Source organism: Pongo pygmaeus, chromosome 12 (assembly GCF_028885625.2).
Source record: "Pongo pygmaeus isolate AG05252 chromosome 12, NHGRI_mPonPyg2-v2.0_pri, whole genome shotgun sequence".
Taxonomy (NCBI): domain Eukaryota; kingdom Metazoa; phylum Chordata; class Mammalia; order Primates; family Hominidae; genus Pongo; species Pongo pygmaeus.
This window is the reverse complement of record NC_072385.2, coordinates 107,679,600-107,697,702: the sequence shown is the minus strand read 5'-3', so window position 1 is coordinate 107,697,702 and position 18,103 is coordinate 107,679,600. Positions and strand designations below refer to the sequence as shown.

Genomic DNA, 18,103 nt, shown 5'->3' with positions numbered 1-18,103 from the left:
GTCCCTTCACAAGATCACGGGAAACGGGGTCCCAGGGCAGTATCCCCACAGACGCTGGGTCTCCGGGCTGAGGCAGGCAGCAGCGAAACGGAGACGCGGCTCCGGGGCCACCCCAGTCCCCGCAGGAGTTCTGCCCAGAGGTCTGGGATGCCCTCGGCCAGGCCTCACCTCGGGAGCGGAGGATCCTGAAGGCAGAGAAGCGGCTGAGGATGCCAATCGCCCGACAGGCCACCATGTTGAGCTGAAGAGCACAGCAGTGGAGAGCGCCTCTAACGGGTGCGGCCGAGCGGAGGACTTTTCCTCCCGTAGCCTGGCAGCCAGGCGCCTGGCGCACTGCCTGACTAAAACCCAGACGCCGAGTGGCCCCCGGCCCCTTAGCCCTGCCCGTCGCTCCTGGCTAACCGGGCCGAAAGGTCGTATTCTCCGGGGGAGGAAGGGGACCCGGAGAGGAGGGAGTGGAGTGCCTGGTTTTCCAGTCAGGCGGCCGGAGGGCAGCCCTCAAGAACGGCCCTGACCGCCCGCGGGGTGAGGGGCCCTATCTGGGCAGGACCCGCCCCTTGGTCCCTCAGATCCTTGGCACTTGGGCCTGAACCTTGCTCCGAGTGGGAGTCCTCGCGGACATCAGCCAAGGTGAGACGGCGAGCCGTCGGCTCTCCTCCCGGGCTTTCCCAAAGGCGAGATCCCACTTCCTTCCCCGCTAGTGTCGCCGATGCCCCCGGCCCCCTCCCCTCCCTGGGAAAGTGGGAGTTGAGGGAGCGGAAGGAAACTCCTCCTCGGACAAGGTCGACAGTGCTAGCTGCAGTTAGGACAGTGACTTGGACTAGTGTTCCAGCTGAAGTTCGTGACAGTGGTGTCACCTGCGCCCTAATTTATCATCACAAGTTAACGAAGTCTGGGTGTGTGGGGGTGTGGGTGGGTGTGTGTGGGCGTCGGCCTTAATGTAACCCTGGTCTGTGTAGGAGTGTGTGTTGTTTCGCCTGCTTCCTCTGTACCCAGGTCGGCGGCTATAGAGATTGTGGACGGCGCCATGGGTTTGCCCGATTTCTGCTGTAAAGAATAAGACTAGGTCAGGTGACCTTTCGGGGCTTGAGTGTGGGAGGAACGGAGACAATCCTCCATCCCGCTCGGTTATCCAGGTAATCCTGTGCTCTCGGGGGTTTTCCGATCTGGATGATTATCTATCTGGTCGTTCACACCTCAACTCACTTAAGCGGTGAAGAAACTGCCTACGAATCAGAGAGAGTGATTTTACCCATGGCCACATGTAGTAGAAATAAGACTGGAAGCTAAATCTACTAACTCCTAGTGAAGAGTTCTTCATTGTATGGTAGCTGTTTTTGTGCTGGAAAGATGGGCTGGAGTCCTGGAATGTGATTGGTTTCAAAAGGAAGTCACATTGAGAGCCTGCTGTGCTCTGGTCACCTTCATACCTTTTTTTTAGTCCTCACATTCCCCAAATTATTATCATTTGCATTTTCTAGATGAAGTTTGGGAAGCTCAGAATATATACATTTTCTAGTCTATGACAGAGCTAGCATTCAGACATAAGTCTGAGTCTCACTACTCGCCAGACTGACAGCTCTGCAAGACAGGAAACAAGGGGCATCGAAGTTAAGACTGAAATGAGTATAGAAACAGAGTAGAGAGGTTTCTGTTTAAAGCTCAAGTTACATAGTGAGTGCTCATCACTGTGAGCACTTTAAGCGAAACTGGATGACCTGACCACTTCTGAATAAATTACGAAAAGGATTCTTGATAATCTTACAAGGTTTTTACAGTTCAGAGCCTGCCTCCTGCCCATGTAATGCTTTCTTCGACACCTAACTGCATGTAACACTTATTATTTAGGTCAGAAGTGGTAAATTTTGTTGTTGTTGTTAAAGGTCCAGACAGTAAATTGTTCAGGATTTGCAGGATCACTTTGGTCTCTGTTATATATTGTTTCTTTTGTTTTGTTTTGTTTACAACTCTTTTTTTTTTTTTTTGAGACAGTTTCGCTCGTTGCCCAGGCTGGAGTGCAATGGCGCGATCTTGGCTCACTGCAGCCTCCTCCCGGGTTCACGTGATTCTCCTGCCTCAACCTCCCGAGTAGCTGGGATTACAAGTGCACACCACCACGCCGGACTAATTTTTTGTATTTTTAGTAGAGACGGGGTTTCACCATGTTAGCCAGCCTGGTCCCGATCTCCTGACCTTAGGTGATCCGCCCACCTCGGCCTCCCAAAGTGCTGGGATTACAAGTGTGAGCCACCACGCCCGGCCTTACAACTCTTTAAAAATGTGAAAAACTATTTTTAGCTAGAGGCCCATGTGTTGTAGTTTGCCAGTCCCTGATTTAGATCACTCATTTGGCTCCATTTTTTTGCTCCCTGTGCTTTCTGTACAAAACTAAGCTCCATCAGGGCAGAAATGTTATAATGTTTCTTTGATCCCTAAGCACTTTAGTCCAATGGTTTATATAGAGGGAAACAGTACATTTGTATCACCACCCCTATTGGTAATAGCAAACACAGGTATACCCCTAACTGTGTATCAAGCACTGTTTTAAGTGGTGCGTGCACGTGTGTGTGTGCGTGTGCGTGTGTGTGTGCGCGTGTATCTTTCCATAGTTCCACACCCTACTCAGGCTTACCCTAACCGACCCGATCCTACCCTACCCTACCCTGGAGTTTCCATGCTTTGAATATTCTTATCAAAATTTCTCTTTCCTGAAGTTTAGCAAATGACAGAAAGGTCAACTCTGCGATAGGATAATTTGCTCAGTCCCTTACTTTTGAAATTTCTATTTTTTATTAATTATTGAAGGAATACATATTCCATGTAATTTTTTATTCAGAAACTACAGAAAAGTCTAAAGAAAATCTGTAATTCCACCACCCAGAGATAACTACTTTTAACATTTTTATGTGTATTTTTCTGGACTTTTAAAAATGCATTTGTATATTTGTATATATTTATGTAAGATACTGATGTACAGTCAGCCCTTGGTATCTGTGAGTTCCACATCCTCAGATTCAACCAATGTCTGAGTGAAAATGTAGTTTGGTCTACAATGCTTTCATTTGTTCTGAACATGTACAGACTTTTTTTCTCATCATTATTCCCTAAACAATACAGCAGAACAACTATTTACATAGATTCACATATATTTACATAGATTTACATTGCATTCAGTATTATAAGTAGTCTAGAGATGATTTAGAGTATGCATGAGGATGTGTGTAGGTTCTTTGCAAATTATTTTACCATATTATGTAAAGGACTTGAGCATCCTTGAGGTTTGGTATCTGAGGGGGGTTCTGGAACCAATCCTCCATGGATACTGAGGAACAACAGTATATATAGATTTTAAATAAAACTAGAATTATGCATAAGTAAAATGCTTATTTAAAAAAAATTAAAGAGAGCAGAAGAATATTAAATAAAAGCCTTTCTTTATCCCTTCCATATCTAGACTCATAGCTTCATGGACTTTCTTTTCTCTTTCTCTCTTTCTGTCACAAAATGGGTGTTGTAGTAGGGTTTACTTACCCATTTCCCTATTTTCCGGTTATTCTAATCTATTATTCTAATTTCTAATACACATTGTTCTGTAGCTTGCTTTTTCATTTAATATATATTAAGGACATTTTTCCATGTCAGTATATATACGTGTACATCATTTTGTTTCATTTTCTTTTCCAAACTGCCAAACAGTGTTCCATGGTGTATTTATACTATAACTTACTTAACTGTTTCCTACTGATGTGCATTTAGATTAGTTCCAGTTTTCCACAAATATAAACAGTGCTATAGTGAACACCTTGAGTATTTCTTTTTTCTTTTTTTTTTTGAGTCGGAGTCTCGTTCTGTCTCCCAGGCTAGAGTTCAGTGGCGTGAGCCACCACCCCTGGCCCACCTTGAGTATTTCTTTAGGCTAGAGACCTATATATACTATACACACATTTTGAATATTTCTATAAGTTAGAGACCAATAAAAGGCATTATTGGACTCAAAAATTCACATTTTAAATTCTGATCTATAACTACAAAATTGTCATCCCAAAAGGCCTTAGCATTTTACATGTCTTGTAGTGTATGGAAGTGCCTATTTAGTTAGATGCACTCTTACTAGAATTATATATTAACCATATTTTAAATGTTTGCCAGTCTGAAAACCACAAAATGATACCTTGCTTTAATTAAAAAAAAAACAAAAAAAACCAAAAACCAGGCCAGGTGCAGTGGCTCATGCCTGTAATCCCAGCATTTTGGGAGGCGGAGGCGGGCGGATCACCTGAGGTCAGGAGTTCGAGACCAGCCTGGCCAACATGGTGAAACCCCCATCTCTGCTAAAAATACAAAAATTAGCCAGGCATGGTGGCATGTGCCTGTAGTCTCAGCTACTTGGGAGGCTGAGGCAGGAGAATCGCTTGAACCCAGGAGGCGGAGGTTGCAGTGAGCCGAGATCGCGCCATTGCACTCCAGCCTGGGGAACAAGAGCGAGACTTTGTCTCAAAAAAAAAAAAAAAAAAAAAAAAATCACAACATTTTGTTAATGAGGTTGAACGTTATACATTTTGTTTATTTGGCATTTTAATTTCTTCTGTGAATTGCTTGTTTTCTCATTCTTGCTTTTGGTCATGTATCAGGAAGGAGTCTTTCAGTTGCAAGTAACAGAAAATTCAAATCAAATTGGCTTCTTAAAGGGGATTTATTAGTCTGGGCGTGGTGGCTCACGCCTGTAATCCTAGCACTTTGGGAGGCCGAGGAGAGTGGATTGCCTGAGCTCAGGAGTTCAAGACCAGCCTGACCAACACGGTGAAACCCTGTCTCTACTAAAATAAAAAAAAATTAGCCTGGTGTGGTGGTGTGCGCCTGTAGTCCCAGCTACTCGGGAGGCTGAGGCAGGAGAATTGCTTGAACCCAGGAGGCAGAGGTTGCAGTGAGCCGAGATCGCGCCACTGCATTCCAGCCTGGGTGACAGAGCAAGACTCCGTCTCAAAAATAAATAAACAAATAAATAAAGGAGATTTATTGGCTCACAGAACTGAAAAGCTCAATGGGAGGGTGGGTTTCAGATGGGATTCAGCCAGGACTCTAGTTTCTTTTTCCAGAATTCTCAGCTCCGTACTCTTCTGTTCGTCTGGTGTTAGCTCTATCTTAGCCTAGCTTTGTTAATGTTTGCAAATTACTATAGCCGTGCCGGGCCTCAGAAGGAAAGATTTGTGTTCCAGAATTATAGGCAGAAGACTTGAGTGTTAAACTGATGAAACCATCCACAAATCAATCCCAGTGGTCAAGGCAATGCTGTGCATGGTTGTTTGAGGCCTTGGTACCTGAATCAATGATCTTGGCAGAGAGAATGAGATTATTCTGATTGGTTTAAACCCTGGAGTTGGGCTGGATTCAATCCCATGTAAGCCACATACAGCAGCTACATAATTGGGTGGAATGGATATTAGAGTACAAACTATAGATTCCATGATAGATTGTTTCTGTTTTTCTTTTTCTTTCTTTTTTTTTTTTTGGAGACAGTCTCGCTCTGTCGCCCAGGCTGGAGTGCAGTAGTATGATCTTGGCTCACTGCAACCTCCGCCTCCCGGGTTTAAGTGATTCTCCTGCCTCAGTTCCCAAGTAGCTGGCTTATAGGCATGCCCCACCAGGCCTGGCTAATTTTGTATTTTTATTAGTGATGGGCTTTCTCCATGTTGGTCAGGCTGGTCTTGAACTCCCAGCCTCAGGTGATCCACCCGCCTGGGCCTCCCAAAGTGCTGGGATTATAGACGTGAGCCACTGGCCCGGCCCTGTTTTTCTTATAATTTGTACAAGTTCTTTATGGATTATGGGTATCAACCCTTTTCTGTTTTACATGTTACAAATATTTTCTCTGAATCTATTTGCCTTTTAACTTGATTTTAGTATATTTTACTATGTGTATATTTTGAATGTTTATATGATCAGATCTATTAGTTATTATTTTCTGTTGTACTTCTGGGTTTTGTGCCATATGTTGAAATCCCTTCTCCATCTAAGTGATAAAAATATTCTCTGAGGCTGGATATGGTGGCTTATGCTTATAATCCCAGCATGTTGGGAGGCTGAGGCAGGAGTATTACTTGAGGCTAGGAGTTTCAGACTAGGCTGTCTCTAAAGTTTTTTTTTTTTTTTTTTAAATTAGCCAGGCATGGTGGCATGTACCTGTAGTCTTAGCTACTCAGGAGGCTGAAGTAGGAGGATCCCTTGAGCCCAGGAGTTCCAGATTACAGTGACCTATGATCATACCACCGTACTGCAGCTTGGGCAACAGAGCGAGACCCTGTCTCTAAAAAATACATACACATGCATGTATGAATATATTATATTCTCCGATGTTTTCCTCTAGTACTTTTATAGTTAGAATATATATTTTTAAAATATATACATTTAAATATTTAATCTGTCTGGCATTCATTTGTGCTTTTGCTCTGAGCTGCGAACCTAAAATTTTTTCCAAATGTTTAGCCATTTTCCCAGTGAATTCATGGAATAATTTCTTTCTCTCAGCTAACTCAAGTGTTATATTTATTATACACTAAATTCTTACATACATGGGTCTGCTTCTGAACTGCTACATCCTGTTCTGTTGACCAATGTCGTTTATTCCTGTGCTAGAGCTGCTCTGTTTTAATTATTGGTTCTTTATAGAAAGTGTTTTGTTTGTTTTTTTTTGAGACAGGATCTTACTCTGTTGCACAGGTTTGAGTACAGTGGCGTGATCATGGCTCACTGCAGCCTCGAACTCCTGGCTCGGGTGCTCCTCCCACCTCAGCCTCTTGAGTAGCTGTGACTACAGGCACATGCCACCATGCCCAGCTAGTTTTGTGTATTTTTTGTAAAGACAGGGTCTCACTAGGTTGCCCAGGCTGGTCTTGAACTCCTGGGCTCAAGTGATCCCCTCCCACCTCGGCCTCCCAAAGTGCTGGGATTACAGGTGTGAGCCGCTGTGCCTAGCCTAGAAAGTTTTATCTATTGGAACAAGGTTCCCCCTTTTGTTTTTCAACGTTTTCTTGACTATTTTCATGAATTTTATTTCAAGATGAACTCTACGTAAGGGAACTTGTATCCCAGACCCTTGTGGTATTGTAAGTAGCTTCTGAGTGGTGCCTCTCTCATGGGCCTCTTTGGGTTTCTCTGGCCAGAGTCCTTTGAATATCCCTAGGCTGGTGATCCTAAAGCTTGAGCTTCTCCATCTCTTTCCAATCCACACGTTTGGAACATGTGTTTTGTTTTTTTCTTTTCGGAAGCTATAGGACCTCCTTCTTTTAGTCTCTAAAGACCCAAGAGAAGTTAAACCTTAAAGCTTTTGTATTATCTATTTCTGTGTAGCCAATTACTGCCAAATGTAGCAGTTTAAAACAATACATGTTTACCATCTCATAGTTTCTGAAGGTGAGGAATCAAGGGCACCTTAGCTGGGTTGCTCTGATTTAGAGTTTCCCATGAGATGGCTGTCAGAATGTTGGCAGGGCTGGAGTCAGCTGAAAGCTTGCCTGCGCTAGAGGCTCTGCTTCCAAGCTCACTCACATGGCTGTTGGCAAGAGGCGTCAGTTCCTCACCACAGGAGCCTCTTCGTAAGGCTGCTCAGGACATGCCACCTGGCTTCTCTCATAGTGAGTGAGCTGAGAGAGACCACGACAGATGCTGCAGTATCTCTTATAGCCTATCTCAGAAGTGGCATACCATTACTTGTAACATACTCTTTGGTTTATACATTCTGTGATATGGAGAGGGAGGCAGCTAGACAAGGATATGAATACCAAGAGGTAGAGATTATTGGGGGGCAACTTGGAGGCTGGCTACCAAAGTCTTTATTGGTAAATCTTGTGGGATTTTTTTGGTTTTGATTTTTTTTTTTTTAGTTAAAACATGCTTCAAAATTAAGAAATTATAAAAGGTGTGTGATGACAAGTCTTCCACTCCTGACCCCTAGTTACCCAGTTCCCTTTCTTCCAGCCAACAATTATTTTTAACATCTTTATTATACTTCCAGGGGGATTTTATACTGATACAAGGAAATGTACATAGTATTTTTCCTCTTTTAACATGAATGATAGCATGCTGTACAGCTATTTTGCGTCTTGCTTTCTTCACTTAATAATATAGCTTAAAATGGTTCCAAATTGGTGCATAATCATTTCCTTACCTTTTACAGCTGCATAGTATTTCACAGGGGTGTTGTAGCATGCTTTACTTACCCATTTTCCTATTTTTTGGTTATTCTAATTTTTGACTATTACAGTAACAATATGGATCATGTCCCATGTGTGAGTAATATCCACGAAGCCAGTTCATGGAAGTGGAATTGCTGGTTCAAACAGTAGGTGCAGTTATAGTTTTCATGGATAATTACCAAATTGCCCTCCCCATGGACTGTGCCAGTTCTCTTGGCAGCAGTATATGAGGATATCTATTTGCACATACTCTTACCTACACAGAGTATATATCAAACCTTTGAATCTTTTCTACTTTGAGAGACAATTATATCTGTGTGGTTTTAATTTGAATTCTTCTTATGAGTGAAATTGAACATCTTTTCATATATTTAAGAGCCATTTGTATTTCCTTTTCTGTGGTCTGTTCATATTCTGTGCCTATTTGTCTGCTAGTGTTTTCCTTAGTGATCTGTAGGAACTCATTGTTAGAAATTTAGTCTTTTTTGGGGGGTGGGGAAAGTCATTAATATATTTTACATATTTTTTAACATATAAGGTTATTATGTTTTACTTTTTTATTGTTTTGAAACAATACAGTATCAAACTTTGAAAAAAGTTGCAAGTGCAGTACTACAAACTTTTTTTAGTAGCAGTTGAGATTAAGTTGCTGACATGATGCTTAACCATCCCTATCTAGTGTGTATTCCCTTCAGATACAAACATTCCACAAAGCCTTCTACATAATCATAGTACAGCCTTCAGAATCGTGAAACTAATACTAATGGTTTTATTATCACGCCTAGCAGTCTCTCTGCTTCTTTGACCCTAAAGGAGAGGAGCACACACTCTGGAGGTAGACTCCCTGTGTTCAAATTCCAGCTCTGGGCCCGGTGCGGTAGCTCACGCCTGTAATCCCAGCACTTTGGGAGGCCAAGGCAATGGATCACCTGAGGTCAGGAGTTCAAGACCAGCCTGGCCAACATGGCAAAACCCCGTCTCTACTAAAAATACAAAAAATTAGCCGGGTATGGTGGCACGTGCCTGTAATCCCAGCTACTCGGGAGGCTGAGGCAGGAGGATTGATTGAACCTGGGAGGCGAAGATTGCAGTGAACCGAGATTGCGCCACTGTACTCCAGCCTGGGCAACAAGAGCAAAACTCCATCTCAAAAAAATAAATAAATAAACAAATAAAAATTCCAGCTCTGCCACTCACTAGTTATAGGTCTTTTGGCAAGTCACTCAATCCTACTATGCCTCAATTTCCTTATCTCTTACAAAGGATGTAATAATCATGCCTTCTTTGTAGGTCATTGTGAAGATTAGATGGTTAATGCTTAGAATAGTGGTTGGTACAATGTGAAAGCTATGTTGGTGTTCCTATCATAATAATATTATTGGATGAAGAATAGTTGATAAGATTAAGTTTTAATGTTTTCTAGTAGCCATGGATGAGGTTATCAGAGTTCATAGACTACCATGTAAACTACAAATTGTTCAGCTAATCCAGGATATACTTTTGTTCTTCTCTTTTTAGATTCCAGAATGACTACTATCTTGACTTACCCCTTTAAAAATCTTCCTGCTGCATCAAAATGGGCCCTCAGATTTTGTAAGTTTGTTATTATTTTTTTATTTTTAGAGATTGGATTTGGATTTATAAACATCTTGCACAAATACTGAATGGTATTGCTTTTTGTAAACAGTTTATTTTGTCTTCCAGCCATAAGACCTCTGAGCTGTTCCTCCCAGCTACGAGCTGCCCCAGGTACAGTAATTTGTAAAATAAACATTTCCGATTTAAATGTTAGATTCCAGATTCTATAGTTTGTGAACTCTGAATAAAAACCAAAACTGATTTGCTAATTCTCCCCTTTTTATGAGCAACATGAACATCTCTGTTGCCTTCAAATTAAAAAATTATAGGTCCAATCAATAATGATACCACATTATTTAGGATTAGACTTGAGGATGTTGATGGGAGGCTGTTTTCTGGGATTTGAACCTGCTGGAGTCATGGAAATTCCATAAACCTCGCTGGTCAGTTTATTTATCCTCTTGCTGTCCGTCCTGGAGATGAATGGCATACAAATGCTCTTGAGACCTGCTATGGAACCAAAAGTTAACTTTTTAAATTTGCAATTTGTGAAATGCTTCACTATTGATGAATATCTTCTTCTCCCATGTGCAAGAGGGCCCATTCCTGAAATAGAAGTGATTAGGAACTAGTTAATAAAAGAAAGTTGTTTAGTTAATATGAAATGAAAGAGTAAGGAAATGTGTTGATTTTATATGGTCATTTACATCCTTAGTAAACCCAATGAATTAGGCTTCTTTACTGCAGATTTTTGGAGAATCTGCTGTAGGTTTTTGTCTTCACTGGCTAGTGCTAAAAACACCCTGAAAAATTCTTAACATTTTTCTCCTTGCCTAGATTCTGTATTGACCCATGCCTTTGATTTTGGTTTTATTATGGTATTTCTACATATATAATAACTTCATAGAAAAAATACCTTCCAGGCTGGGTGTGGAGGCTCACGCCTGTAATCCCAGCACTGAGAGGCTGAGGCAGGTGGATGACCTGAGGTCAGGAGTTTGAGACCAGCTTGGTCAACATGGCGAAACCCCATCTCTACTAAAAATACAAAAATTAGCTGGGCGTGGTGGCATACAACTGTAGTCCCAGCTACTTGGGAGGCTGAGACACGAGAATCTTTGAACCCAGGAGGCGGAGCTTGCAGTGAGCCAAGATCACACCACTGCACTCCAGCCTAGGTGACAGAGCGAGACTCCGGCTCAAAAAAAAAAAAAAAAAAGAAAGAAAAAGTCCTGGGATTTGGTTCCCAGGATTCAGAAGACCTGTGCTCTCTTCCAGCTCTACCTCTTTCTGGGCAGTGTGGCCTCGAACTGGTCACTTTACTTCCCTGTGCTTGGTTTCTTCATCTAAAAAAGAAATATATAATAAATCTAGTCTTGTCAGCCTCATATAGTTATGAGATATCTCAAAGCACTTTAAAAACTATAAATTCGCTATAAGTGCAGGATGGTATTTTTCTATTATTGCCTAATCCCAACTAGAGAAGTTTCATATTGTCATATAACAAATATATTTCCTGTGGCCTTTACATTCTAACTAGAATATAGGTTTGTAGTAGCCCCATAAATAATTCTTATCTTGTTTTGCCTTTTCCCTAATTCTAATGTTGACCCAGGTCTTTGCTTTGCAAAGTCACACAAGTAGACCTGATCCTTGCCAAGTGGGAGAAGGTCATTCTGAATACCAGCAGAGGAAACCATGTATCTGGTGTCTAAACTATTCCTTATATTGCTCTGTAACTGTTTCTGATGTTTGTGTCTCCCCAACTGTATTGTAAGCCCTGTGAGTCTTTAGCTTTTTGGTATCTCCAGTGTATAACATGGTGTTCTGCAAATATAACAGTGTCCCACAAGTAACTTGCATTAATGCTGATGATGATAGTGGTACCAGAAGGCATGTGATAAAACGATGGGAAGTGGCCAGCTGATTTGAGGGAGGAAGCAGGCATGTGCCTGTGCTGAGCAGCTTTTAGGTTGCAGTAATTTTTTTTTGTTTTAACTGGCATTCTGGTTTGAAGATTGCAGTAATTTTATAACTAATTCCTTGTGAAGCTCATGTGAATATCTCTTCCTGACAGAGCTGTTAGGATGAAGGAATTAAAATAGAGGGGTACAGAATTTATGGATGTTTTTAGTCATCTGATGGACTGGAAATGTAAGTGTCTGATGGAAATTTTGACTGATTTGATGGTTATGTCTATGTATAGATGTCTATCTCTGTGTGTGTGTGTATATATATACCCACACACGTGTATAATAGTTGTATAATACATGACACATTTATTATCTTCTTTGATTTTAATTATTTTTAAAGAGTATAGAATGTATATCAATCAGCCATTGAATTGTAGCTTTTGGAGTTGGTCAGAGCCTTTGAGGTTATCTAGTTCAGCTCTAATATTTGCAAATAAGAAAATCGTGGCAGAGTAGGCCTTCAGCCCAGATATTTTAGCTCCCAATTCAGATTCTTATAATTCATTACTGTGTGTGCCCAGAGCACTGTAGAATATATAAAATGGAGCTGTATTGTCTTGCCCTTGAGAAAATTTTGATGTGCTTAGGAGCTAGTGTGCACATGAGGCAGAACGAGAGTCCTTAGGTGACTATTGAATACATAATTGGCCATTATTAGAAAGGGGTCATATGGTAGTTGTCTGCTATGGCCTCAATCAGTCCTCTCGTAAATGTGCTAGTGGCTCTGTTTTCTCTAATGCTTTTTCTTATTTCTTTATAAGTGTTGAAAGTAATGGGTTCATGTACCTGATTGCCTTGTTGATCTTGCATCACTGGGAAGGCTAAAAGCTCCCCGTCTTTTTTTTTTTTTTTTTTTTTTGAGATGGAGTCTCGCGCTGTCGCCCAGGCTGGAGTGCAGTGGCGCCATCTCGGCTCACTGCAAGCTCCGCCTCCCAGGTTCATGCCATTCTCCTGCCTCAGCCTCTCGAGTAGCTGGGACTACAGGTGCCTGCCACCACACCTGGCTAATTTTTTGTACTTTTAGTAGAGATGGGGTGTCACCGTGTTAGCCAGGATGGTCTTGATCTCCTGACCTCGTGATCTGCCCACCTCGGCCTCCCAAAGTGCTGGGATTACAGGCGTGAGCCACCACACCTGGCCAAGAGCTCCCCTTCTAATGCTGCTTGCCTAAGACAGGGTCCCATAACTGTAGTATATCCATTATCTTCTTCCCAGTTTATTGGGAGAGTGGGCTCAGGAAAAACCTCTGTCTCCTCTGTGGCACCTTTACCCAGTAACGGTGGGGCTGAGGGAGGAGGAAGTGGTAAGGTAGGCGATGGTTCCTCTTCCCTTCTCTTTTTAGGCTGTTCTGTGTAGAGCAGGGCCAAAGCAGCCCTAACTAAGGCCCACAACGTTAAAGATGTTACTGGGACCTGTCGCCCTTGTGCATGATGTCATTTAAGATTTCTTCCCACTTGTGACCGGGCGTGGTGGCTCACGCCTGTAATCCCAGCACTTTGGGAGGCCAAGGCAGGAGGATCACGAGGTCAAGAGTTGGAGACCATCCTGGCAAACACGGTGAAACCCTGTCTCTACTAAAAATACAAAAAATTAGCCGGGCGTGGTGGCGGGCGCCTGTAGTCCCAGCTACTCAGGAGGCTGAGGCAGGAGAATGGTGTGAACCCAGGAGGCAGAGCTTGCAGTGAGCCAAGATTGTGCCACTGTACTCTAGCCTGGGGACAGAGTGAGACTCTCTCTCAAAAAAAAAAAAAAAAAAAAATTTCTTCCGACTTGTTCCCAGAGCTCTAGGTCTAGTGTGCCTTCTTCTGGGAACCATGGGTTATGGAAAACAACAGTTTGCATTAGGTCCTTTAACTGAGCCTCCGAAACCGAGGCTCTGCTAGCTTCAAGCAGCTGTTTCAATACTTTTACGTACTGTTGCTGTTGAGCTGATAACTCATGTCCCATTGTTACGGGTGGGCCTTTGTTCTTAGAGCTCCCAAGATGGGGCAGGCCGCTCCCAAGATGGGGGCAAGCCTTTTTTTCTCTGACCTGAGGCTCTTGGCCTCATGGATTCCAAGGAATGGAACCTCGGGCCATGCGGTGAGTGTTATAGCTCTATTAGAAGCCATGGGTCATGGAAGAGAATCGTGGAACCCAGCGACTAGTGTTCAGCTTGATTAGGACGAACCTGGGCACTTAGCCACACAGAAACAATGGCGAGCCTCTAGCCCGAACGGGAATGGCACTGGGTGCCTAACTGGATCAGAAACGCAGCGGACACCCTGCTGGATCCGGAGGGGTGGAAGTCAACAGTGGGTCTGTGACGGTGGCGAATAGCAGTGGTGGAGGGTGAGCAAAAGCTCACCTCGAGCCAGAACAAACACGGACCAGAAGAGTGTGCAGTTGCAAGATTTAATAGAGTGAAAACAGAGCTCCTATACAAGGGGAGGGGATCCAAAGGGGGTTGCCCCTCCTTGCTCAAATGCCTGGGGTTTATATCCCAATCATTGTCCCTCCCCCTGTGCTCTCAGATGATAGATGATTTGACTATTTCTTTGCCTCCTGCTTTTAACCTAATTGGTATTTTAGTGAGCCTTCTTTACCACCTGATTGGTCGGGTGTGAGCTGAGTTACAAGCCCCGTGTTTAAAGGTGGGTGCAGTCACCTTCCCCAGCTAGGCTTAGGAATTCTTAGTCGGCCTAGGAAATCCAGCTAGTCCTGCCTCTCACCATGATGAAACCCTAGCTTGAACATCATGTCCCATGATGAAACCCTGGCTTGAAAATCCCCTCGAACTTGGAAATCCTGAGCGGGCACGAATTACTTACTGCACAGTCACTTCACTTTCATTTTCAAGGGTTCTGTCGTGATCCATTGCAGCATGCCTCACATGGGGCACCACCTGCCAGGTCTGTCCCGCAGACGCTGGCCAACTGACAGATGAAATGAGTACTCAGACACAAGTATGCAGTGTAAGAGCAGCTAGGGGTCTGCCTGGGTCTAGTGGCCAAAGTGCAGCAGCCCCGAGAAGCTGGAGCTCCTTGCTTTTATTCAGTGTAGGCACAATGATGAAAGCTTGGAGCAAACACAATCTGTGGGTGATTAACATTTATTTCTCCCCTTCCAGGAACGTCTTGCATGGATGATCAAAGATCAGCTCCTGGTCAACATAAATAAGCTAGTTTAAGATACATTCCCCTACACTCCCTTGTACCTACTCCTTGTCCTCTGCCTCAGGGTTATAGAACAGCTGCCTTCAGCTATTCTCCCCCAGGGCTCTGCAGAACCTTCTGACCTTTTAGAAGGCCTGCACCTTTCCCTATAGTTTCTCCCACCACTCCAACTGATCTCCTACATATAATAACGAATATTTTTTAAATGTGCCTTGTAGAGTTAGTTTAATTACTTTATAATATGCTAAATTATTTGGAATGGCCAGTGTGCCCTAGAGGTTGCCCAGAGGTTTAGAGGCAGGAACCATTAGTAACTGTAGTTATCAGGGAAGGCTTTACTAGGAGGTAGAATGTGAACGAGGCCCAAGAGACAGGTAAGAATTAGATGGGCAAAAAAGGGGCCAGGCAGATGGGAGGTCCATAAGTAAAGGCAAGGAGGTTGACCTGAGCAAAGCTGTAAAGGACTGGGGGCTGGCTCATCTTGTTCTATTTTGAGAAGTAGTGGAAAATACTTAAGGTGGAACCGAGTAAAACAGGCTATTTGTTAGAAGAGTTAAGAATTTGAATTTTATCTGAAAGTGTATAAAAGGAATATATGGTCAGTTTTTTGGTTTTGTTTTGTTTTGTTTTTGAGACAGAGTCTTGCTCTGTCACCCAGGCTGGAGTGCAGTGGCACGATCTCAGCTTACGGCAACCTCCACCTCCTGGGTCCAAGCCATTCTCCTGCCTCAGCCTCCCCAGTAGCTGGGATTATAGGAGCATACCACCGTGCCCAGCTAATTTTTGTATTTTTAGTAGAGACGGGGTTTCACCATGTTGGCCAGGCTGGTCTTGAACTCCTGACCTCAAATGATCTGCCCACCTCAGCCTCCCAAAGTGGTGAGATTACAGGCGTGAGCCACCACGCCTGGCTTGGTTAGTTTTTAAAATGTGGAATGACATGATGGTGTACCATTCGACCTGTCACCTGCAAGGTCAGTCATGAATAGTCTGCAGATCTTCAAATTTAGTGACCTGTTTTCTGTCTGCTGAAATGAGGATTCTCCTTGAGGACTGATGCATTTGACCATCTTGTTCTCCTTGACACTCTCCTGCCTTTGATCTTGTGTACTGTTCTCTCTTGATTCTTCTGCTCTCTCTCAAGTTACTGTTTGTCTCGCATCTTCCCTCAGCCTTCTCATTGTAGGGACATCACAAAGCTAAGGGTTTTTTGGTGTAGTAATGGACCCTCAAGTTAAGGATGAGAAGGTTTGTGTGTACTACAGCTGGAAGGGAGTTAGGAACCAAGCAAGCAGCTCTAGGGGCCAGCTACTTTGTTTCACGCACCACATGTTATGTCCCTTTCCTGGTCTTTCTGCTTCTATCATTCTTCATTCTGGCTGGCTTATTTGCTCACTTATGGTTTACAAACTCTGGCTTACAAATGAAGTCAATTTACCATCAACCTGGTTCTTCCTCATGGTATCTTTTCAGCTTCAACTAATTGGCATTTCTTTCCATGCTTCTTTGCCTAGAGAGAGAATCTGACCAACACAGTTGATCACTTGTAGGTAGATGACACTGGTTTCTGGTTGGCTCCTATATGGATGGATCATTGGTGAGTCCAGTACCTGCTCTGAATCTAATCAGCTTTTATATTGACTTAGGGATGTGCTTATGGCTTCCCCTTTGGCAGGGACTGTAAGCAGGGCAACTCCCTTTAGAGGGGCCTGTGGGATGTCCAAAACAACAACAACACAACAAATACCCCCCCACATCCAAACAAACAAAAAAAGTATCTTTTATTGTTAAAGAGGAAATAGGAAATTTAAAAATAAAAGAAATAGAGGGGGCTGTGGGAGAACAGGCATTGCAGAATACATCTCTGTTTTCTTTCTGTATTCTAAGCTTCAATATTTCATTACTTTCTAATCTACACTCATTTCTCTTCAGAGGTTTTGCTTTGCATCTTCTAGCTAACTGTGGAATTAACATATCCACCTGGTTGTCTCTCTGTCACCTCAAAGTTAGCGAGTTTAAAAATTGAGGCCAGGCGCAGTGGCTTACGCCTGTAATCCCAACACTTTGGGAAGCCAAGGTGGGCGGATCACTTGAGGTCAGGAGTTCAAGACCGGCCTGGCAAACAAGGTGAAACCCCGTCTTTACTAAAAATATAAAAACTAGCCAGGTGTGGTGGCATGTGCCTGTAATCCCAACTGCTTGGGAGGCTGAGGCAGGAGAATTGCTTGATCTGGGAAGTGGAGGTTGCAGTTAGCCAAGATCATGCCACAGCACTCCAGCCTTGGCGACAGAGCAAGGCATCGTCTCAAAAAAAAAAAAAAAATCAAGTCCCCTTTTTTTTCCAAAACCAGTTCTCACTTTGTTTCGGGTAGCTAGGTATTCTTAGTCTCTAAGATTCCTTTATAATCCTGTTTTCCTCTTTCCCTTCTTTCTATGTCTGATTGGTTGCCAACATACCTTGTTTTCTTTTATAAACTTCCTCTTTACTCATGTTGACGCTGCCTTTATCCTGGCCTTGTGTACCACATGCTTGGGTTTGCCAAAGTCTCTTCGCTCACCTCCTTGTTGCCTCTATCTCCTTCACCGGCAGCACATCTCCATGAATGCTGCCAGCGTCATCTTTATGCCGTGTTTTATCATGACTATTAACTCTCACTAATATTTCTTTAAAGTTGGTTGTAGATGTTTACTATAACTATTTCTCTGTGACATTAACAGGTGTGGTAAGGTCGTTGTTGACATTGTATTCCCAATAATTTAGGATTTTTTTCTATCTCTGATAACAAATAATGATAGAGTAGGTAAATTCCAACATTAACAAAAGCAAGAAAATAGTGAACTAGATTTTGATATACTAACATGGAATGTTCTTCCAGCTATATTGTTAAGCCAATAAAATATACATAATGTACAAGTATATGCATGTAAGTGCACTAAAAGAAACGATTTGAAAGTATGTACACCAAATAAACAGACTTTACCTCTTAGAAGAAGATAGTGTGGTAGGCGAAGGCATAAAGAGGGAACTTTAGTTTTTACTCTCCATAGTTTAGTATTATTTACTTTTTAAAAAAAACCATAGGCACATATTTATATTTTATTCTTTAATTTAAGAAACCTAAAGGAAGTTTGCTTTTTTGAGATTAAAAAGTATTTAGGCATGTAGATTTTTGCAGAATAGCAAGTCACCAACCAAGGGCCCCTT

The 18,103-nt window shown here is 42.8% G+C and overlaps 2 protein-coding genes across 6 annotated transcripts in view; one reads left to right on the top strand and one right to left on the bottom strand.

Annotated features, from left to right (window-relative positions):
• The window catches only part of HADHA (hydroxyacyl-CoA dehydrogenase trifunctional multienzyme complex subunit alpha), a 54,537-nt gene extending 53,955 nt beyond the window's left edge, over nt 1-582 (bottom strand). The window contains exon 1 of one of the 2 annotated variants that reach the window (XM_054473782.2): nt 169-582. In XM_054473782.2, the coding sequence (XP_054329757.1) occupies nt 169-235 (67 nt within the window). In that variant the 5' untranslated portion in view covers nt 236-582. The remainder of the gene's footprint in view (nt 1-168) is intronic. The other variant, XM_063648877.1, reaches the window with a different exon arrangement.
• The window catches only part of HADHB (hydroxyacyl-CoA dehydrogenase trifunctional multienzyme complex subunit beta), a 43,711-nt gene continuing 26,108 nt past the window's right edge, over nt 501-18,103 (top strand). Inside the window, exons 1-4 of one of the 4 annotated variants that reach the window (XM_054473786.2) lie at nt 501-630; nt 997-1,136; nt 9,711-9,785; nt 9,897-9,941. In XM_054473786.2, coding sequence (XP_054329761.1) covers nt 9,719-9,785; nt 9,897-9,941 — 112 coding nt within the window. In that variant the 5' untranslated portion in view covers nt 501-630; nt 997-1,136; nt 9,711-9,718. Of the gene's footprint in view, nt 631-764; nt 897-996; nt 1,137-9,708; nt 9,786-9,896; nt 9,942-16,412; nt 16,496-18,103 lie in introns of those variants that run through there. The other 3 variants (XM_054473789.2, XM_054473784.2, XM_063648878.1) reach the window with 3 other exon arrangements.